General features: G+C 38.3%; 1 protein-coding gene across 4 annotated transcripts in view; it reads right to left on the reverse strand.

Moving 5' to 3' along the window:
• Positions 1–23,863, reverse strand: part of LOC122972224 (NACHT, LRR and PYD domains-containing protein 12-like) — a 45,065-nt gene that overhangs the window by 8,843 nt on the left and 12,359 nt on the right. For 2 of the 4 annotated variants that reach the window (XM_044339153.1, XM_044339152.1), the window contains exons 5-17: positions 22,097–22,270; positions 21,470–21,643; positions 17,548–17,721; positions 14,835–15,008; positions 14,302–14,475; positions 12,704–12,877; positions 11,429–11,602; positions 10,808–10,981; positions 10,190–10,348; positions 9,749–9,795; positions 6,750–6,841; positions 6,244–6,290; positions 5,669–5,883 (exon numbers count right to left, since the gene is read on the reverse strand). In XM_044339153.1, the coding sequence (XP_044195088.1) occupies positions 5,669–5,883; positions 6,244–6,290; positions 6,750–6,841; positions 9,749–9,795; positions 10,190–10,348; positions 10,808–10,981; positions 11,429–11,602; positions 12,704–12,877; positions 14,302–14,475; positions 14,835–15,008; positions 17,548–17,721; positions 21,470–21,643; positions 22,097–22,270 (1,952 nt within the window). The remainder of the gene's footprint in view (positions 1–5,668; positions 5,884–6,243; positions 6,291–6,749; positions 6,842–9,748; positions 9,796–10,189; positions 10,349–10,807; positions 10,982–11,428; positions 11,603–12,703; positions 12,878–14,301; positions 14,476–14,834; positions 15,009–17,547; positions 17,722–21,469; positions 21,644–22,096; positions 22,271–23,863) is intronic. The other 2 variants (XM_044339154.1, XM_044339155.1) reach the window with 2 other exon arrangements.

Raw genomic sequence — 23,863 nt, forward strand, 5'->3', positions numbered from 1 at the left:
CCATAGACCCCAGTGTTTCCACTGGTAACATTTTTCCGTGGCAGCCTGTCATGGCAAAATGTTGTATGGTTGTACCATACTTCAAATGGCAAGTTTCAAATACAAAATTAGTTTGTAAAATGAATAAATTAAAATATATGAATGAAAATATTCTTAATGAATCTATCCATCATTTTATAGGAATGTTCTGTTGCTTATGTAGGCAACATAGACATGCAGCCAAGAGGGGAGTGTCAAAGCGCCCATTTATTGAAGAGGGCTCACTGGTTTACTGCCTGGACTGTTTAAACAGACACATGACGAGTGAACACCATAGGAACAGTGTTAAATCCCATCATCAATTTTGTATTTGGAAGAAAAAGTTATGTTTTTGTAAATTACAATGCACACCAGTGGCAGCTGGTGACTCAAAAAATTTGGGATGACAGGAGAAAAACCAACATGGAATCTTACAACAAACCGCATCATACTATGTCATTGTCTCCCACCTGATGAAATTGGAGGGGTGGAGGACAATTTTATATGCCAATAAAACAATTTGCTTTTAATAACAAAAACCCCTGAGTGGCTGCTTCTTTAAAGACATTTAGCATATACATAAGAAGAAGCAGTACTCATTTAAGCCCTGGAGTGGTTCAGGATGTGTCATTTTACCAACAAAGTGAAATTCAACTTTATAGTATTGTTCTTTTGTGACAACAGATTTATGTTCTCATCAAAATCAGACAACATATCACATGATTTACACGTGTTTCCTGTGTATTTTCTTAGTATACAGAAATATATAAAGTACCACAAAGCTTATAATGTGATACAGATACAGATCAGTACTGAATACTGTAAAGACTGAACACTAAAAACATTCACAGATCTAAAAGTGTAGGTTCACATCAGAAAGTATTAATGCATGTATCAAATACATGACTTACACACTTTTAGTATATAGTACTCTTACTATAGTCTACAAAGCTGACATGTTAACACTTGATACTCTAGTTAGTTTAAGCTTATTACTCAATATACAACTCAGCTTAAAAACGAACTGAAGAAATTGTCACAAGCAAGCAGCCAGACCTCCTGCACACTCATTCACTAATCACACAACATCAACAGGTGACTGAACAACCACTCAATTAAAAACTGGATCAATTCCAAATGAATGAGTGAGTCCAGACAGCTCACTGTAACTTCAACAAGCAAACTACCCACAACACATTATATATATATCTCTGCTGCATTCTTGTTAAGGAGATAAATTCACAAAAAAGCCACAGAGACATTTGACCATCAGAGATGAAATTATCGACCAAAGAGACAGAGACAGAGAAGCTGTATCTGACTCACGTCATCTGGTGTCTTCTGTCTATCATGGAGATGAAGTATCCATAACGTCCATTTCTGGCTGTTGATCATCTTGTTTGTCAGTTAACAGAACTTTGTGGCTGCTGGTTGACCAGTCTGATATCATTAGCAACAATAACAAACAAACTAATTCTCCTGGGTTATTTCTCTGGTTGGTTCTCTCTCGAGCCACTCCCAGGCATCCTGCCACTGCTGCATTGCCAAGTCCAGATCCATTCTCCCGTTAGCTTAACAATAGTACTTAACAGTCCTTCAGGGCTGCTACAACAAGCCAACTGTTGTGTTGGCTAACGCAAGCAGCTATCTACTGCTCCATAAAAGAAGTGAAATGTAATGTATCTATATCTTACTGGTCTTCTTCTCTAACAGTTTGTCACACTCACGTAAGTTACAGTGGTACAGAGTCGAAGATGAAATCTGGAAACTACCATTGGACCAACGCGATGTCAATATTGCATTCTGTTTGTTGATTGATTAGGAAGGCCATCCTCCCTTGGAGCATCATTTTACGTGTCTTGGCCAATCATAAATTAGCATGAAAAAAAATGAAGTACATTAAATTGATGTAGGAGATCCCGCCCTGTGGAGGACAGCAGGAGCCCATCATCCTCTGTCCCACACTGCCCCCCCAGAACAGAATTTCAATAATGGATTTTTTCCAAAGAAGAGAGAAAAATATTTTATACATAATACTGAGATTTGGTGATGGTTTATTTCAACCAAATATTCTTTTTTATGTTTTGATCTCCCTCTTCCCTCTGAAAAAATAGAGGAGGAGCAACCTCCTCTGCTTCTATGGACCAGCCTCCACTGGTGCACACAGGTTCCTCAGTCTTGGTTGCCTTTGAGCCTGTTGTAGTCAGAGGGGCCTTTAAATGTCTGTACCACTTGACAAAGTGAGCAGACTCCTCACACCAGTTATCCAGCGCTATTGGACTTGGCAGAGCTACTTGGTTGAGGTAGTCTCATTTCATAATTAATGAAACGCTGGAGGTCCTTGCTGTGATGGTGGAGGGGCCCATCCTCAAAGCAATACAGGCCTCTGTGGCCATAGGACTTGAGGTTGATGAGAGATTTTGCCATCATGAGGCAGTTGGATCTGCATGTCAGGTACTAAAAGCAAAAAATTGATGTAATTATCAACTCGTATATCAGTAATGGTATTGTATTTATTTATCGGGACAGTGTACAGTTTTTAACATAAATAATGCACTGTACCAGATTTAGCTTCGGGCTAATTTTCATATGCAGTCCCTTACAATTAAAACATATAACAGCACAATAACAAACAGTACAAAGCAAAAAACACACAGAACACAAAATACAAAGCTATGCACAACAGCACATCACATACACCCACAATGTCAACCAGAATTCAACAATGCAAGCATGTCGAACCATAAGCAAGATTATTTGAGAAGACCATGAGATCAAATCTAGACTCAGTGGCCACAGAGCTGAGCAGCCTTCAGCAGATTCTTCAACCTGGTTCTGAATATACTGATTGAACTGCAGCTCTTCATATCATTAGGCAGGACATTCCACTGAGTTGTGGCTTTCACAGAAAAAGATGACTGTCCAAATGCAGTGTGATGAAATGGTATGGTACAATCATATATAGAGGATATTCTGGAGGATCTAATAGAACTTACTGAGCGAGTGTACACAAAATCACATAGTGGAGGAGGGGCCACACCATTTAAAATTTTATAAACTAGGTACAAATTTGAGAATAATCTAAAATTCTCAAAGCTCAGTAAATTGTATTTCTCCAGTACCCTACAGTGATGGAAATGCATGGGCTTTTTGTCCACAGTTTTTAGAGTTTGTTTGTATAAGGACTCAAGAGGTTTTATGGCTGTTTCTCCAGCCTGCCCACAACATGTGATGCAATAAGACATATGGGAAAAAATCATAGCATGCATAAATATCTACGTCCAAAGAGAGACAGTTTCTAATATGTCGAAAATTTGCTAAGTTGTACTTTGCGGTTTTAATTGTTTTTTTTAACATGTTTCTATAAGTTCAAATTTGGATCGATTGTCACACCAAGATATTTAAAATTAGTAACCATGTCACTCTTTTCACCTTTGAATATCAGCATTAGGAGGTTCTACCATGGTTTTAGAGAAAAACATACCTTTTGTCTGGTTTACATTTAGACTCAGAAATGATTAATCAAGCCAATGTGTGATCCTTTCCAATGCAATTGTGAGCTTAGGAGCAGCTAACTCAGCTGTTTTTTTGTATGTGTGTACACAATGGTGTCATCTGCATACATTGGTAGTTCTAGATCATGACACTGTTGAGGGAAATCATTAATATATAGGCTAAATAATAGGGGACCTAACACTGACCGTTGTTGAACACCCATTCTGCACTTCATGTTACTAGACAGTGTGTCACCAACTTTAACACTTTGTATCCTATTAGATAAATATGAAGATACCCATGCCAGTGCTCTAGATGAGAAGTTAAATTTAGAGAGTTTCGATATTTAAATATCATGATTGACTGTGTCGAATGCTTTACGCAGATCTAATAATACAGCACCAACTACTCCTCCTTTCTCAAGAAGGAGTAGTTGGGAGGAGGAGGGTCATGATGGTTTTGAACATTTGGGGATAAGGAAAACTGGTGACCGTGTCCTCCGCTGTTTCTTTTGGCCTCAGGTGAAGCATGATGAAGTATGTCAAGATGTGCTTTATATGCCAGCTCACAGGGGAACTGAGTCAGCTTATTGAGCCTGCTCCATCTTGGCCCATTCCAGCCATCAGCCAGCCATTTGGGCATTTCATCTTGGACTGTGAGGTGGCACGAAAAGATTTGGAAGCTACACAAGCTGATGTGCAAAATTGGTCTTCTGCACTTGTGATTGATTCTGTGTTTGCAGATCCTGAGAGGGACATAAAGACTCCTGGTCCTGAAGTTCCTGTCGCATGCAGTAGGATAGGAAAGCATCACTTAACACTGTTGGCTAGGATCCATGCCTGTCACCAGCTGTTAAAGCCTCAGGTCCTCCAGTTGTTTGCCAAACTCTTTGTTCCTGCTGGGGTTGGGTAGTCAGCCCCAGTGGATTCATTGAGGGATTGTTTTGTAAATTGTTTTTGTTTTGTGATTTGTTTGGGTTTTGATTTAGTTTACCATTTCATCCTGTTTTTTGGGAGTGCTCTTGCCTCACCTGTTATCTTAATTTGCTTCTCAGGCACCAGGGTTGCTGAGGCAACTAGCAGTCCAAGGGGCAGGATGTGGGGTGTCATGTGTTTATGCTTTGCTTTTTCATTTTATTTTATTTTATTCTTTATGTGATTAGTTTGGGTTGGGTTTGCAGTGATCCCATTGGGACCCCGTCTTAAGGGGTGGGTGGGGGTTGGGGGTGGGTGTGATGACCCCTGGTGTCATCTGTATTTCACTGTGTTTCACCTGCCTGCTTTACTGTTGCAGGAGATCATTGGTGCAACTGGGAACACTTGAGGGTTAAGCCAGGTCTTAACATTCTTGAGGTTAGTTGTTGCAGTGCCCTGCTTTTTAGTCGCAGCCATAATGATATTCGTCATATGATATTAAACTAGTTATTTGATGTTCACAAACAACTCTGGGGACACTCTTCTGGTGGCTCCGGTAGCTCTGGTATTTCTATTTATATAAAACCAGCCAGACACAGAGTGAAGGTTAGTCGCTAGCTGATAGTTCTGCTAGCTCAGCTGCCAGCAGCCCAAAAACCACTGGAACCAAGCCCAGCAAGTCAGAGTTATGTTGAATTGTAGAACAGTTCAAAAGACTTTAAAATCATTAAACAGCATCCATGTCCAATATTCAGTGAAGAATTTTTTTAAATATCAGAAATTGTAAAGAGGGTTTGGCAAATGAGAAACCATACTATTGCTGAACAAGTTACAGTCACATTGCTGCTCTTGAAAACATGTTAAGATCAATATGTCCAATGACTAAAATCCTTTTTTCAGTTAAAAGATATGGTAAAGATAAGAAAGAATTTCTGGCAGACAAAACACAATGCTGATGCATGCACATCTTAGTGCTTTTCTCTAGTGCTACCATCAGGTGAGAGATTCCACTAATATACAAGATATGATATAACATCATATTTCTCTGAAATTTACTTAACATATTCATGTTCCCCAGATGATTTTCCTCAGGGCAAACTTAACATGTTTAGCTCAACTGCTAGTAAGACTCTAAGAACAGAAATTATCTTGTGGCTGAACTCTGCAGCCTGTAGGTGGTTTAGGTGGTGCTAACAGAAATCTTGTTTTTTAATAAAATTCACAAAGTGCAATCAGCTTACCATTCATGGTTTCACAGTGTGGCAGGTGGAGCTGACTGACAGCACCATCAAGACTCTGGATGTTGAACAGTGGCCCTGCAGCCATCTTGCCAATTTGTTGTAGGAGGCTCTCATCCCATTGAACAGTCTTGTACAACAGCTCCGCCTCCTGAGCCATAACAAACACTAGTCGAGTCAAAGTACACCGGAACACACCTGGACCAGGACACCTGAACCTGTGGACACAGAGGAGCTGATTACACAACACAAACACAAAGTCATCCAACTGGTTTGAATGAATAAAAACTGAAGAATGAATTTGCCGAAGAAAATGTGCTGTGACTGCTGCAGTGCTTAAAAAGCTGAAGACCAAACTGAACTGCTGGACAAAATGTGAATGAATCAGCAGTTGCAGGAGTATGAAGAGTATGAGCAGTGTTAAAAGTGAAGTGTAAATCACCGAAAGAAGTCTGAGAACTAAAATCAGTTAAACTACTTAACAGAGTGGAACTATCTGAAAGGACGTTAAGTGTCATTACTGAAAGGAGTTGACAAGGTTGAAGGTTGAAATATTCTGCATCTTATGTTCTGGTTACCTGTATGAAATGTTTGAAGACTCAGTCAGCACTTCGGGTGTGGAGTCCTAAAATGTAGAAAGTGACAACATTAGTTATAGAAACTGACCACCTCGCTCTCATGGTCATACAGCTGACAGGATCCTCACTGCTTCAGTTTCTACTCTACCCGCACCCTTTGCTGTTTTTTCATCACTTGATTATCAGTATTCTACATGACTAAATGATCGGTTACTCTTTAAGTTTACATTCTTCAGTGAAATGATCTTGCAGGACTACATTGGACAGCATCTGGTGGTTTCACAGATGAGAAGGTAGAAATGAATTAGAAAGAGTTTCTGATGGAGGAGGAAGGAGCAAAGAGTGAGAGGAGAGGTAAAGAGGAATTTTCAGATAATACAGATGACAGTAAATCCTTTTCGTAGTTTAGATGTACGGAGTATTAACCTATGAAGGAACCTGTGTCTGATCAATAACAAATTAATAAACATGTTACAGTGAAAAATGGACATTTGCATTGACTCTACCTCTCTGAACAACCTCTCTGGATCATCAGGATACAGCTGATCCTCTCTGTTGTCCTTAGACACATTAAGAGTTGTGTTGGATGTGGACGCATCTGGTGGGAGATTAGAGCCATTGGATGTGGAGGAGAAGACATACAGCAGATGTTAAACTCATTTCTGGACATCCTTGTGGTCCAGTGGGCTAAGACACATACAGAAAGTCGCAACACAAAGTCCCAGTTTAAGGCTGGACAGACTTTCTCCACGTCTCCTGTTTTTTCTACTGAAAAACCCTCCCATAAAGTTAAAATGGCAAAGAAATACTGTAAAAAGTTTCAGACCAAGCACAGTCATGTTTCAGTCCAGACCAAGTTTGAACATAAAATTTGCACCGAAACCAAGTTAAATTGGATTTACAAAATGTCCATTAAATGAAGTTTAGTGAAATGTCAGTCAGGAAGACTATATTTTGCATGCTCAGGTCTGTAGTATTATTTTTCAAACCATCCGTCATTCCCATCCCTCACACATGCTCACTTATTATTTCCTTGCTGTCATCTCCTGGGTGTCAATTAAGTTCACATCAGCTGGTCACATCTAACCAATAGCACAGTGACATACTAGTTGTCTTTTTAAATATGTTTTCTCCCTCTCTGCCTTAGTGCTTTCATGGTGCCGTTTTGTGCAGCCCACCACCTCCCCATCACTGCCCAGTCTTCACAAATTCATCAGCATATCACTCATCATCGGCCTTATCAGTATCAGCAGAAGTTATCAGCCGCCACCACCACCAGTGTCTGGAGTCCATGGGGGGATTTATCTTGCTGCTGCTCAGGACTGATGTCCCTCAATTCAAAGTCTCCCTGTAGAGTCTAAGCGCCAAAGTCTTGTGACAACACTTAATCATCAATATCATCTGTATAATAAACAATTCTTTTTGCCATTTTTTCATTTTTTTCACCATTATTTCAATCATTGCAGTGGAACAAACTGTCTTGTTTTGCTCAAACCATAAACAAAACATTTTCAATGATCACACTGTCTTTGGAATTTGAAAACAAGAAGAAAACCCTAACTCAACACAGAAGTTACTGAGATTCAAACTGAAGACCTTCTTCCAGTGAGGCAACACATCATCTTTCCCAACAGTCAAAAAGGGTCAGAACAAAGCAGAAGAAAATACAAGAAAATTTTAAAAATGCCTATTATAGTTCCCCAAGGTGCAAAGTGATGTCTTCCAATGCCTTGTTTTATCTGACCAACAGACCAAAAACCCCAAATAGTGAGTTTACAATGATATAAAACAGAGAAAAACAGGAAATGGCTCCGTCCAAATATAACAAAATCCATCTACCAGCATCTCTAATACTCATTGATTAACATGTTATATGTCATTTGTTTAATCTGGACAAAAACTGAAGTGTAAAAACAACAATATCCCACCATACGGGGAGTTTTCAGATTTTATGTTAAGATAAACTAAGCTAACCTACTGCTGGCTGTAGCTTCATGTTTACCGTACAGACATGAGCTACGTATCTGAACATCTAACTCTGCCAGAAAGCAAGTAAGCATATTTTACAAAATGTCAAACCTTGCTTAAAAGATTTTGTGATCACAATTGTTCCTAATGCACAGTGCAAATGAATGTTTGAAATTTCTAAGACCACCCTGAAGCTGATATTAGGGCTTGACACTTTTTAAGGCTGCAGTCAGATCTTCAGACATTAGCTCTGTGTGAAAAAACACAGCCCTCTCATCCCTATATAAACCAAGGAATCTCTGTCTGTCTGTCTGCTTTTCCTTTGCATATCTTGAGAACTGTTCATCTGATCTACTTCACACTTTGCATTGTATTGCTGGGGATACAAGGCTGTGCACTGGTGAAATTTGGTGCAATTTGGACCTAAGACATATTTAATAAGAATAAACTCGGAATAAACAAGAGGACAGCCAGCAACACTCTGCAGCAGCAGGACGGGGCTTCTGGGCTCTGTGACTGCATGTCATGCTGAGAGCTGTACAACCCTGCCATGAGAGAGAGGAGGGGGCGACATCTCTCTTCCTTTGATAACATTAAAAGGTAAGCCTTGTTGTGAGTTTCCTGACTCATTTTAAAAAAGACAAGAGAAAAAGAGAGAGAGAGGGCAAGCAAACAGAGTACATGAGCGAGCGATAGAGAGACAGTGGTGGAAACCTTACCTGAAAGAGAGAAAGCCTGTGAATGTCAGAAATATGTTATTTTCTGATGGTTTCATGGTGGTTACATTCTAAAGCACAAATAAACAACCATAAAACACTGAACAGGTGATTAACTGTGGAGATAGATGCTCTTTTGGTGCAATTTGGACACGCAACACGTTTAATATCAATAAACTTTGAATACACAAGCGAACAGAGAGTCAGAGCCGCTCCGCCCTGAAGCAGCAGGCCAGGGCTTCTGGGGACTGTGACTGCACGTCATAATCAGAGCTGCACAACACTGCCATAAGAGAGAGTAGGGGACAAGATCTCTCTTCATTTGATAAAGTTAAAAGTTAGGCTTTGTTGTGGGTTTCCCCTCATTTTAAAAAAGAGAAAAAGAGAGGGCAAGTGAGCTGAGAGCATGGGAGGGTGACAGAGAGACAGCAGTAGAAAGCTTTCTCTGAGAGGAAGAAAGCCTGTGAATGGCAGATATACAACATTATTTTCTGATTGTTTCACAGCGGTTACGTTCTAAAGCACAAATAAACAAACGAACTTCCTGGATGGTCTTTCCTGTCTCACCTGTACCTCAACAACCACCCCATCAACACAGTCTTCTGTGTTGTTTTAACTCAGGGCTGTTTTCAGTCTGAATCCCTGATAAGTGAGCAAAAGCACCATGGTGCATTCAAAGTGAAATAAAAACTGGTAGACAAAGCTTAGTCAGAAACATACTTCACAAGGATCCACAGACACAGTCTCAACCAGTTGTCGTTAGATGTGTATTTTATCATGTCACAATTGCACTTTGAACTGGTCACAGTCCCAACACTCACATCCTTTATGTCTGTCAGGTGTAGCGCTGTTTTGTCTGTCCTCCACCCTGTGAGGAAAAATACAAACACAGCGGTTAACTGGACTGTCTGGAGGGTTCAAGTAATCAGAATATCTCTTCTCTAAAGATAACTCTGGTGACTCCACACAACCACCAAGCTGTTTATCATCATCTGGAGTTTTCAATCCAGCTATGAGTTAATTTACATGAAGTGGGGAGTAATCTGGACTTGTGGTGCGCCCCAAAGCATAACCGCAGACCAGCAATATTAATATTTACACCCCAAGTTCTGGTCACTATACATCACCCAGAAAATTTCCTCAAGGGGAAGATCAAGTTCCCTTTAGAGTTAAATTCATGATTAAGAGAATTAAAAGTTCCTGCTCACATTATGGTAAATTACTGAACTGCTTTTCTGCTTTCAGTAGAAACAGTCTCTTACTTTAAGTCTGATGGTCCAGTTTCATCACTGAAGTCTGCAGGATGATGTTTGGACACACAGGTGGATACTGGAGACTCTGATTTGTCCTCTTTCTCCACACAACCACTCATCTTCTGGTTTCCAGTCAATGTGAGAGGTGACCCTTTAGAATTGTACAACCTAGACATGTAGTATATACACAAATATATTTCAGCCAGAGACACTTGCGTCAGGAAAATTACAACTTATACCAAATTATTATACAGTTAGAGTTGAAGGAAAAGGCTGAGCTGTTTCAGGGAGACTCAGCAGGAGAAATAATCCCCTCTTAATAAACATACATGAATATCAAATCTGAGTTAAATTAGCTTTGACAAAAACTTAAGCCATAAGGAAGAGATAGGGGTGGTGGGGAGTAATCAATGAATTAAGCAGCTGATGCCAGACAGTTAATGAACATATGACTTCAGGGCTCTGCTCCATTCTCCTCTCACACCTTCAACACTAATGGAGGAAAGTATCCACCCTACTTGGAAATACTGGATCTTTGATTGGATGCTAATCGTATTGTCCAAAATATCACCTCTGAGACACATAAATGGGCTCATCAACATGGACTGACTTCAACTCACTACTGACCTCAGAGTCTTCAGTCTACATTGTGGACTCTCCAGAAAATCATGCAGCAGTTTCACTCCTGGATCCTGCAGCTTGTTGTAGCTCAGATTCAGCTCTCGCAGATGGGAGGGGTTGGACTTCAGAGCTGAGACCAGTGAAGCACAGCTGATGTCTGATAAACTGCACCAACTCAATCTGAATAAAGAATAAATGATGTAGATATACATCCATTTATAATCCAACCAGATGTGTTCAGGTTTTAAATGTGTAGTTCAAGATTGCTATGTTGTCAATGTCAGTGGACAAACATTATTCATAAATCTAAAAATATTTCTCCTTCTGCGAGTAAACTTTATCAATTTAAAACAGACATTAGTTGAGAGAACCTTCTGTATACAGATGTGACTTTTTACCACAAATTATAAATGATTTAACTGACTTTAACAACTAACAGTAGACATTTTCTACAGTTTTTTTAAGAATCAGTCATCTTTTATAGCTACAGACTAAATTTTGTACTATAAAAAATGAAAATATGGAAAAAAGGAAATTAACTGGTTGTCTCTTATGTATGTGCATAAATCAGATTCAGTTCTTGAACACAGAAGATCAACAATAGTAAGAGACAGTCAGTGAACTGACCTCAGAGTCTCCAGAACACAGTGTGGAATCTTCAGAAAATCACACAGCCGCTTCACTACTGAATCTGGTAGCTTGTTGAGACTTAGATCCAGCTCTCTCAGATGGGAGTGGCTAGACTTCAGAGCTGAGGCCAGAGAAGCACAGTTGATCTCTGAAAAACTGCAGGACCTGAATCTGAATAAAGATTAAATGATGTAGATAATAATCAATATATAATCCAATCAGATGTGCTCAGGTTTTATATGTGTAGTTCAACATTATAATGTCTTCATCAATGACCTTTTCACCAAAATGAGCAGAGTAACTTTGTCATTGTGTTATTTAGGGCTGGGCGATATGACCAAAATCTTATATCCTGATATAGGTCATGTCATATCCCAATAACGATACCTATCCCGATATAGCACATTTTAATTCATGCATAAATAGTTGGTCCATAATTGCCAGGGTTAAAAATAGGGAGACTCCCATCCACTGTGTATGTGCAACGCAGCAGGAGAGACAGACAGTGGTGGAGAGTTGATGACAACTAAACTCGTTACGTTACTGTAAGTGCAATAAAAGGTTTGCCTGTAAAAAGCCAAGAAGAGTAATTTATCAGTGCAATCCACGCAAAAGATGGACAGACTCCAAATGATGAAAAATAGTGTATGATTTATGTCACAATGAAAAAAAAACAATCAAGCATAATATGAAACTATAGACGTTTTTCTCTTGTCACACAATATATATTGTCATGTCGTACAGCCCTAGTGTTAATTTGGATAATGTCATAATGTCAGCCTTTGACAGACATTATCCAATAACACCACATCATTCAAACATATATCCATGTCAACAATGATTCTTAAAAAATACTGTGTTCATACTTGAAACATCTGTATTGATCTCTGTGTCCTGTGTATGTGTGTGTGTGTGAGATCTAAAGGATCAATATCAGTAAACAAACATTCATAAAACTAAAAGAAATATTTCTCCCTCAGCAAGTAAACTTTATCAATTCAAAACATATTAGTTGAGAGGACCTTCTATATGCAGATGTGAGTCTTTACCAAAAATTATGAACCTTCACTTACTTTAACAACTAACGGTGGACATCTTCTACAGTTTCTTTAAGAATCTGTAATTTTTTTATAGCTACAGACTAAAGGAGTACAATAAAAAATGAAAATATGGATAAAAGAAAATTAACTCTAAGTTATGTATGTACATAAATTAGGTTCAGTTGTTAAACATATAAGATCAACAATAGTAACAGACAGTCAATGAACTGACCTCAGAGTCCTCAGTCCACATTTTGGACTCTCCAGAAAATCACACAGCAGCTTGACTCCTGAACCCTGGAGCTTGTTGAAGCTCAGATCCAGCTCTCTCAGATGGGAGGGGTTAACCTTCAGGGCTGAGGCCAGAGAAGCACAGCTGATCTCTGACAAACTGCAGAGACTCAATCTGAATAAAGAATAAATGATGTAGATAAAAACACATTTATAATCCAATCAGATCTGTTCCAATTTTAAATGTGTAGTTCAACATTACTATGTCCTCATCAATCAATGTCTTTACATTCACTGTAGTAACCTGGTTACCATACATCCTTATATATATATACACACACACACACACACACACACACACACACACACACACACATATATATATATATATATATATATATATATATATATATATATATATATATATATATATATATATATGTATAGATATAAATATAGATATATATGTGTGATTACTGACATGCTGTATGTGATTACTGACATATATATATGTATATATAGTAACCTGGTTACTGTAAGTCCTTGTGTACATGCAGCATGTCAGTAATCACATTTCTCCATTAAACCCGATCTTATTCTCAAAGCATTGCTCACTGATTTGAACTGCTTTCTGACTCTTTTTGTGTGTTTTTGGTGAGTGTGTTTGTGTTGGAGCAGACTGACAGAAGTCAGTTTTTCCTCCCAAGTGAAAGGGTCTGAATTTAACAAATATGTTCAGCACTGAAAATGAACTTATTTAGACTTCTATAGGCTGTTTGGTTTGGTTCAGTGAGAGTCAATTTTCAGATGGATTCATTTTAAATACCAGGATGCATTATTCTATGTAATGATCTCTGCTTTCATCCAGCTGCTCCGCTGTAACTTTCTATGTCTGCAGTCTGTTGTTCTGCACATGATCATGTATGTAATGGAGTTAATGACTCCATGTGCCATTAGTAGCAGTGTTTTGCTATTATTACTGGATGTGCACTGAATTATATTATTACTAGTCACCTGTCTGTTTTAATATTGTTATTTAATATTTTATTTTGTTGGTGTGATTGTAATGTGTAAGTTATAACTGAGTTTTCTGTGTTGTGTGCAACATGAGTGCCCTCTGCTGGGTCCCTGCAGACTTGAAAAGTAAACTTGTTCTTATTCTGATGTCAACACTGATTCATTAAAAATACAACTGATACTTTAAACACCTGCATTGATATCTGTGTCCCTTTGTGTGTGTGTGTGTCCATAGGATCAATATCAGTAAACAAACATTATTCATTAAAACACATTAAAATGAATGTAAACGTTCTTCCTCAGCAAGTAAACTTTATCAATTTAAAACAGATATTAGTTAAGAGGATCTTCTATGATCAGGTGTGAATCTTTACTAAAAATTACAAACATTAATTTACTTTAACAACTAACAGTGGACATTTTTCCAGTTTCTTTAAGAATCAGTCATCTTTTATAACTATAGACTAAAATATGGAACAAAGGAAATTAACTTTAGGGATCTAAGTTACATATGTATATCAATTGGGTTCAATTTTTAAACATGTAAAATTGACAATAGTAACAGACAGTCAGTGAACTGACTTCAGAGTCTTCAGTCTACAGTCTTCACTCTCCAGAAAATCACACAGCAGCTTCACTTCTGAATGTTGCAGCTTGTTGTTACTCAGATCAAGCTCTCTCAAATGGGAGGGGTTGGACTTCAGAGCTGAGGCCAGAGAAGCACAGCTGATCTCTGACAAACTGCAGCCACTCAATCTGAATAAAGAATAAATTATGTCACTTTAGAAGACATAGTTCCTGATCAAAGTCATTCAGTGTTTCATAATCTGTTCAGAGCTGAAAAGTGTAGAAGTCTAGAAAATGGAAAATCTAAACACCTGAACCCAACAGAATGCAGGTTAAAAACTGTCAACTGCCAATGACGGTTTTATATGCGGAGCTCAACATTGTTCTGAGACAGTCAATGGACTAAACCAACCAAGAAGAAAATAGACTTTATTATTAAAATACTCAGTCTGGATCTGCATAATATCAGCTTTATGTTTGCAGTTTGGTGCCACCACAACTTAAACATCATATTAATCTCAGCACAGAGGTAAAAAATGGTGTCTGACCTCAGAGTCTTCAGTCTACAGTGTGGATCCTCCTTAAGATCAGACAGCAGCTTCACTCCTGAGTCCAGAAGCTTGTTGAAGCTCAGATCCAGTTCTCTCAGGTGGGAGGGGTTGGACTTCAGAGCTGAGGCCAGAGAAGCACAGCTGGTGTCTGACAAACTGCAGAGACTCAATCTGAATAAAGAATAAATGATGTATATAAACATAAATTTATAATCCAATCAGATGTGTCCTCTTCAATTAGTGTGTTTATATTCACTGTAGTAACCTGGTTACTGTAAGTCCTTGTGTACATGCAGCATGTCACTAATTAGATTTTTCCATTAAACCTGACCTTATTCTGGAAGTGTTGCTCACTGACTTGAACTGTATTTGTGAAAAAAGATGCTGCTTTCTGACTTTTTGTTTTGTGTTTTTGGTGTGTGTTTGTGTCAGAGCAGACTGACAGCACAGTGAGAGCAGGACAGACAGAGCTTTTCTTCACAATGTGAAAGTGTCTGAATTTAACAAATATTTAAATGTTCAGTTGAAACCAAATTATTTAGACTTGCTGTTTTTGTTTGTTTCAGTGTTCGTTTAGATTTTATATGAATTTATTTTAAATGAGGCTCCATCGTTCCATGTAATGGTCTCTGCTTTCATCCAGCTGCTCCGCTGTTACTTTCTCTGTCCTCTGTCTGCAGTCTGTTGTTCTGCACATGATCATGTATGTAACAGAGTTAATGATTCCACTTTACATTATTAGTAGTATTTTACTATTACTACTTGATTTGCGCTGAATTCAATTTATCACTAGTCACTTGTCTGTTTTAATATTGTTATTTACTATTATTTTGTTAGTCTGATTATAATGTATAAGTTACCACTGAAATTTATGTGCTGTATGCAACATAAGCACTCTCTACTGGGCCCCTGCAGACTTGAGGGGTGCACCTTAAACTCTGCTAACAGTTTGTTGTATACTATCTCTTTGGTAGGTTGATATGTAATAAACTCCATCAATACCTTTTATAACTTTGTTTTTACAGGTAAAAGTGTGTTGTATGTACTTCGTATCTTGAGATGAGCTCCCAATTACCATAGCAAATGCTTTGTGATGATATTGGTTGATTGTAATTTGCATGGAGTAATTTGTCTAGCACACCATGCTATCTGTGAATTTGCTAGCTCAATTTTAGCTTTGTATGTCATCCTCATGGTGGAGCTTGCTAACCAGCAGTGAGTTCAATCAATTCTGTTTTTATTTTAGTATTTTCTGGAGTTTGTTATTGTGAAACTGGCTGTGGGAGACCTAATATCATTCTGTTGTTATCAGGAACATGTAATACCTTTCATTTTTCTTTTGTAAAACTCCACTACCAGTCTGCTGTGACCTGTCTCAGTGTGTTTTCTGGAGCTTGTTACCAGGAAACTGGCTGAGCAAGACCTTATATCAATCTCATGTTATCAGATTTAATGGCTGGTTGGAGCAAAATGTGATGTTATGCACCTCATTCATCACAAAATACACAAGAGAGTATACCGCTGCTGCACTCACATGTAAAAAGCTTATTAGAAACTAAATACAGAAGCTAGATTTCTATAATCCCTGGCCCCGATTACCAAAACCAGGTTTCTCTAATCACTTACCCTGTCTACAGAAAACAGGTTTCTTGTTTACATGACTTCTACAGACATCATCCAAACTTCCCCTCAACATTCAGACTAGGGCTGCACAATGCAGGAAAAAAACTTATGTGGTGATACCAGCCAGACATTTCTCCATTCTCTGCTTAGGAGTGACTGAGATTGTCACTAAAATGAGAATGACTGGTTCACCTTAAGTGTCAGTCTACCTTAATTGAGCTTAGACTGTACATACACTGCACTGCTATGTTCACAGCTATACTGCTGACATTAGGGCATGGACCAGCCCCATGACAGTAACTTTTTAACTTTTAACCATCACCGGGACATGGTGCCACTGATAACGCCATGTATAACTGAATGCCAGCCTCTAGCATCCAGACGACATTATCTATGACAGTAGCCGCATGACATCCATGTTTACAAGCAGGTGAGATGCAGACGATGCATGCACAGCGATCAGTTTGCTGTGTGCTCTGTTGAAGGGGTGAAATTAATCAGTTTATCAAACAATCAAAACAGGAAGTGCTCATGTTTGAGTTAATTTGCCTTACTTGAGATCAAGCGTTGTGCAATGTGACTAATGCACATGTTCACATCTTGATGTCAGTGCTGAAATGATATATTGTGCTCCCCTAATTCAGACAAATAGTCATTATCTTCAATTTAAACCTGGTTCTGATTCATAAATAATATTATATTGGTGCTTTAAACACCTGCATTGATCTCTGTGCTCTAAAGGATCAATATCAGTAAAAAAAAACAGGACTTATTAAAACACATTCAAATTAATGTAAAACCAAAAAAATATTTTTCTTAAGCAAGTAAACATCATCAATTTTAGTTGTGAGGATATTCTGTATACAGATGTGACAGATGTGATTTTACCAAACATTAAAAAAGCATTAATTTACTTTAACTAGCAGTGGACGTTTTGTACAGTTTCTTTAAGTATCAGTCATCTTCTATAACTACAGACTAAACTTTTTATCATAAAAAAATGATGTAGGTTATGTATGTATATCAATTGTATTCAATTGTTAAACATATAAGGTCAACAATAGTAACAGACAGTCAGTGAACTGACCTCAGAGTCTTCAGTCTGCAGTCTTCACTCTCCAGAAAATCACACAGCAGCTTCACTTCTGAATGTTGCAGCTTGTTATTACTCAGATCCAGCTCTCTCAGATGGGAGGGGTTGGACTTTAGAGCTAAGACCAGAGAAGTACAGCTGATCTCTGACAAACTGCAGGAATTCAATCTGTATAGAGAATATATGATGTGATGTCACTTAAGGAGACAAAGTTCCTGCTTGAAATCAGTCAATGTTTCATTCAATGTTTCAGAGCTGAAGAAATGGAAAATCCAAACACCTGAACCCAACAGAATGCAGGTTAAAAACTGTCATATGCAAACAGTGAAAACAAGCTCCCATTAATATTAATGACAACATACTGCTTCTTCAATAAAGACATAGTGACTCTGCAGCTGCACCAGTGACTCCATCTATACAAATTCATGTTGTTCTGCCAAACACAAGCCAAATACCCACAGAAATGTATTTCAGATTCTTCTCAAGATCCCAATGTTTACAAGGATACCAAATATGTTAGGATGGACTTTGGGCATTTGGGGAGAAACTGATATTCAATAATTCTACTATATTTACATTCATGGAATGGTGACCATAAAAACTCACAGCATCTTGTGTTTAAATATTTCAATCAGTATAAACACTGCATAGCTTAATAAAAGTGTTGAGCGAGTTAATATTGGATATTATATTTGTTACTGTCTGATTGTTTTGTGTTTTTAATTTAAAAAGGGACATTTCCAGCTTCTGCTTCCACTTGACATGAGCTAGATGAAGGTCCCATCTGCTCCCATATTTCCATTTTAATTCCAAACATTGCTACCTCTTATTAAAAATAAGATTTTCAAGACTTGATATTAGATAATAGTTCAACATGAGTCACACCCCAAACTTGAGAAGCCAGCAGAAAGCTAAAAGTGTCCAAACTTCTGCAGTATAATCTGACAAGATGGCAGTACACAAGCAAATTACTATCCAAACTTTAAGAAATGAAATAATGCTTTATAGACCAATCAGTCTTTTTGATGTTAATACAAAATTGTGAATTAAAATATTTATTTCCTGTCTTGAAAATCATCTTCTTACTATCATTTCATCAGTTTAAACAGCCTTTAAAAATAACAGATTTGTATTTTCCAATATTCACAGATTGTACAGTATCATTTATTCCTCTAGCCTCTAGCCTTTTCTCTCAACATCCAGAAGTCCCTTTCTTGCTAGATGCCAAAAAGGCTTTTGACAAGGTTAAGTGGGACTTTCTTTTTGTGAAAGGTTTGGGTCAGTGAAAAAAATCATCTTGTGGGTTATATTATGTCACTCCTCTTGCATCAGTCCAGACCAATTTCTTCAGATCACTTCAACTTACAACAAGGGACAAGACAATGTTGTCCTCTCTCCCCCCTAGTATTTGCGCTTGCTATCAAACCCTTGGCTATCGCTATGACAGGACTTTGATAAGTGGTCCCATCTCCCCATTTCATTAGCTAGCAGAATCAATGCTTTTAAAATGAATACACTTCCAAAATTTTTGTTTTTATTTCAGTGTATTACAATCCTTATCCTTATCCTTAAGAAGTATTTTTCACAACCCTAGATAAGGTAATAAATTTAGAAAAATGATAAAAATATTTGCAAAGGCCTAAACCCAGTGGGGGAATGGGACTACTTCACTATCAGTTTTATTATTGGGCCTGTAACACTCACACCCTCTTCTTCTGGGTCCAACCATCCAAATGTGATGGTGATCCAGCTTGGCTATAGATAGAACAGGCGTCCTGTTACCCTACCTTTTCACTTCACTACATTTGCCTTTAAATTATACAAAGGTGTAGGAGTATTAATACTTTATTATTTAATTACCTCATTATCAGGAGCACAACCTCCTTTTTGGTTAGGATTTGTTAGTGTCAGGAGGAAACGCAAACCTACAGTTACTAGTCTAAATGACTAACAACCAGTAGCACTCACTCCCATTATAATGAAGTGCTCTGAAAGACTAGTCAAGGATCATATCACATCTGTCCTTCCCCCCTGACTTGACCTTTGACCCACTTTAATTTGCCTATCGCCCAAATCATTCCACTGAGGATGCTATATCCACTGCACTTAATTGAGAGAGTTTTGACCATCAGCATCTCTCTCTCTTGACCATCAGCATCTCTCTCTGGCATGAGAACTCTAAGAGCTCAGACATGAAGGCTCTGAGGAGAGTGGTGAGGACAGCAGAGAGGACTATTGGGGTCACGCTGTCACCTACAGAGGATCTGTATGCCTACTCGCTAAAGCAACCAGCATCCTGAGAGACTCCATTCAGCCCTGCAACAGACTGTTCTCCCTCTTGCCTTCAGGTAAGAGGCACAGCAGCCTGCATAGTAGCACTGCCAGGTTCAGTTAAAGCTTCTACCTGGCTGCTATCAGACTGCTAAACAAAATAACACACCACTGACTGTGCTTTTGTGTTTTTTAGTCATTTTCTCTCTTTCTCCATTTATTATATAGCAATGGGGAGCAAAGGGAGAGCTTACATACCTTAAGCAGAAATTATCTTTGAATTTTAGGTTATTCAGCATCAACCTGTGATCAACAAGTCATTGTATGCCTACTGTTTTGTTGAAAATTAACCATAAGTGTCTTGGCAGGTCTAGGGGTGTCAAGTTGGCCCAGCAGTTGGCTGTTAGCAGGCAGCCAGGGTCTCTCTGGGTCTCAGAAGTGACACAGCACAGATGATGTTGTGGTTGTGAGCTTGGAGGGTCTTCACTGTCCCTCGGACAGCAGGTGGGTGGATCAGTCCTGGGTCAGACTGTCGGGCAATCAGTTGCTCCCAAGCAACAGAGAGTAGTGAGTCACTGAGCAAGTGAGGCTGTGACAAGTTGTCTCAGCCCACAGTGATCATCTGACTTTGGGTCACAGATGTGCAGAGGTCAAGTTGGGCTTTCACTGGCTTCTTGTAAAACACTGTGCCAGTGGGAACTCAGGCTTGAGTCTTTTGTGATCTTTTGGTTCGATGCAGAATAAAATTTCCTGACTCCACTGACTATATATGAAAAGGCAAGGATTAATGTTACAAAATAAAAGAACGATAACTGAACTTTTTCCAAACAAAGTTAAAATTATACGCTTATTTAGAAAAAAAGAAAGACATCTTAAAAGGGGAGTTTCTTACTCATGGCAAGGAGGCCAGTTCAGGGAGGCAATGGCTCTTGGAGGCTTTATTTGGAAGGGAAATGCAGGCAGAGTTTGGGTGTGTTTTAAAGGTTTACGCTCAAAATTACTGATGAATATTCAATTTCTTTGTTCTCAGTGGACTTAAGGTGTGGCTAGTGTCTGCAGCCTGCATCTTCTGAAATAAATGAATTTTTACATGCAAATGTATGAAATTCCAATTGAGATTATTCAAATCTATATTTAAACAGTATGACAGGGTCCATATAATGATTAAATGGTTCATTTCAGTTATTAAAGTTTTGAATGTAATGGGAGTTCATTTTTTCAGTGTTGCAAAGGAATGTTCCTCTTGAGTTTTATGCCCTTGGGGTTGTGCAAACAAGAGGCTCTGTGTCCCATTTAAGGTGGCAGTTTTCTGCTTTTAGTTCAGGCCATAATTTTTGGATGTATGTTCATAAATGGTCTTTTAAGAGCTCCTTTTGAGTCTGTTGAGCATCACTGATCAACCCCCACATAGAGGATTACAAAGGTCAGTCCTGCAGGCCAGAGTCTGCGCTTACCAACTTTGGAATCCAGGCATGTCTGTCTCCTCTTCTTAGGATATCAAAGATTAGTTATCACAATTAAAGAACAAGTAGTTGTCCTCCTACAAAGGATACTCCAATTGTTACATGGTATGTATGTACATCAATTACATTCAGTTGTTAAACATATAAGATCAACAATTGTAACAGACAGTCAGTGAACTGACCTCAGAGTCTTCAGTCTACAGTCTTCACTCTCCAGAAAATCACCCAGCAGCTTCACTCCTGAATCCTGCAGCTTGTTGTCACTCAGCTTTAGCTCTCTCAGATGGGAGGGGTTGAACTTCAGAGCTGAGGCCAGAGAAGCACAGCTGATCTCTGACAAACTGCAGCCACTCAATCTGAATAAAGAATAAATTATGCAAATAAAAATTCATTTAAAAATCCAAATAGATATGTTCAGGTTTTAAATGTGTAGTTCAACAGTACTATATCCTGTCCTATTGTGACATGAAATTTTTATATCATTCTATGCCTAGTGTTTACCACAGTTATAGAGTATTTAGTACAAAATTCCCTCTTTGAGTTTCTATCCCTCAACTGCAGCTCAGCAAGAAAACACTTTGGAAACACAAAGATAGTAAGTTGATATTTGTAACTGAGACTGTTGAAGCCCCATTAGTTTAAACTTAAGAAGCAATTTCTCATAGAACAAAACTTTGGATTTTGACTGCGGAAAATTAAATTGTACAAATTTGTGCTCAGGCAAATTTATTAACCAAATATTTGAAACTTAAAAGTTTTGAATTGAATATATACAAAAAACAACCAAAAGCTACAGTCAGTGAACTGACCTCAGAGTCTCCAGTCCACAATTGGGACTCTCCAGTCCAGCAGACAGTAACACCACTCCTGAATCATGCAGCTTGTTGTCGCTCAAATCCAGCTCTCTCAGATGGGACGGGTTGGACTTCAGAGCTGAGGCCACAACTTCACAGTGAGTCTCTGAGAGTCCACAGTCAGAAAGTCTACATACAACATATGTTATCATGAAAGAGGACACTTTATATTTACTTCATGTATTTGATGACAAACTGTTTGATGTTTCCTGTTTTCATTAACATCTTCCCTTCACATAAGTGGCTCAGCTAATCTTATGTCATTGTATTTGAATGAAACAATAATCACTCTCTTTCATGCCTGCAGACTTTGAATCCGTGCTTTGCTTTAATCATGCAGATTAAGGGAGAGAAAATTAAGTTTTTGCAGAACATGTTTAGAATTTATTTCCGGTCTGCATATACAAATTTGTTTTTGTTTTCATTAGGGACCGGGCCCAAAAGGCAGAGGACTAATGTAAAACGCCTAAGGACGAGGACCCTATTGTTTTTCGTGTGTTTTTTTTTGTTTGTTTGTTTGTTTCTTTTTCTTTCTTTCTTTCTTTCTTTCTTTCTTTTTTTCTTTATTATCAGGGGACATCACACCTAAATTTGACCCCCTAAACTCACCAAATTTGGCACGCAAATCAGGTCTGGTGAAAAATTTGATAAAATATAAAAATTAACCCCTAAAGTGCCAAAATGTGCTCTCTAGCGCCACCTATGTAACTAAAATGGCTACCACGGTCCGTAGGAATGTTGTAGCGAGATCAAACCAAAACTGAATTATTAGTCTCATCAAGACCTACAAATCATACACCGACACCCCTGACCTAAATCCAACAGGAGGTCCACAATCAGACTTTCAAAATAAGACTTTGCTCCAATTTTGGCCCCCGAACAAAAGCTATCTCCTCCGAGGGTGTTAATGGTATCAGCTTCAATCTTTAATACATGACTTATGACACTGTGCTGAAAAAAAGTTGTTAAAAACTTTGGAATAACTCGAACGGTTTGGATTTGATAAGCCCTGAAAGTTGCAGTGCCACATCGCACCTTACAATGTAAACCAATGGGAAGATCTATGGGCATGAACTTTGTGCCAAACAAAGGCTTCTGATGTCTAAACTATAAGTCTGACCATTTTCAAACCTGTATCAATGGATTCGCAACGAAATTTCCCACTAAAATATCATTCTTAATGTTAGATTTGGCCAAAGTAATGGGATTTATGAGGATATTTCACAAGAAGCGTTCTCTAAAATCCTCCTCTCCAACTGCTCCTGGTGATGTCACTCCCTCAGTGCTGTGAAACATTCCGCAATACATACTCATGATAAAATCACAAGAGGCACAAGAAGACTTTAAAACTCACACTCTAGTATCTCAAAACTGCAAAAGATAGAAAAGACATGTAAATTCAAGATTTGTAGGTCAAAGTCTTGTGACTCATTTAAAGTTCAAATGAAGTCTCTATCTAAAACTATGTGGAAGCAGTAAATGTTCAAAAAGGTGTGGGTTTGCTCACACTCTCCATTCAAATATATGAGTATTTTTCTGTGTCCAGCTGCAGTTACTTATTGTCTCTACACACCTGACAGTACACATGTCAATCAAACTTTCAAAATAAGCACACCACACTTGTAAGAAATATCCCTCATTTTTAAAAAGCAAAATGATCTGATCTCGACAGGCTAGAGTGCGAGGCCCTGACCAACGCTGCTTGCAGCTTTAATTTTGTTT

The sequence above is a fragment of the Thunnus albacares genome, chromosome 21 (assembly GCF_914725855.1).
Source record: "Thunnus albacares chromosome 21, fThuAlb1.1, whole genome shotgun sequence".
In the NCBI taxonomy this organism is placed as follows: Eukaryota; Metazoa; Chordata; class Actinopteri; order Scombriformes; family Scombridae; genus Thunnus; species Thunnus albacares.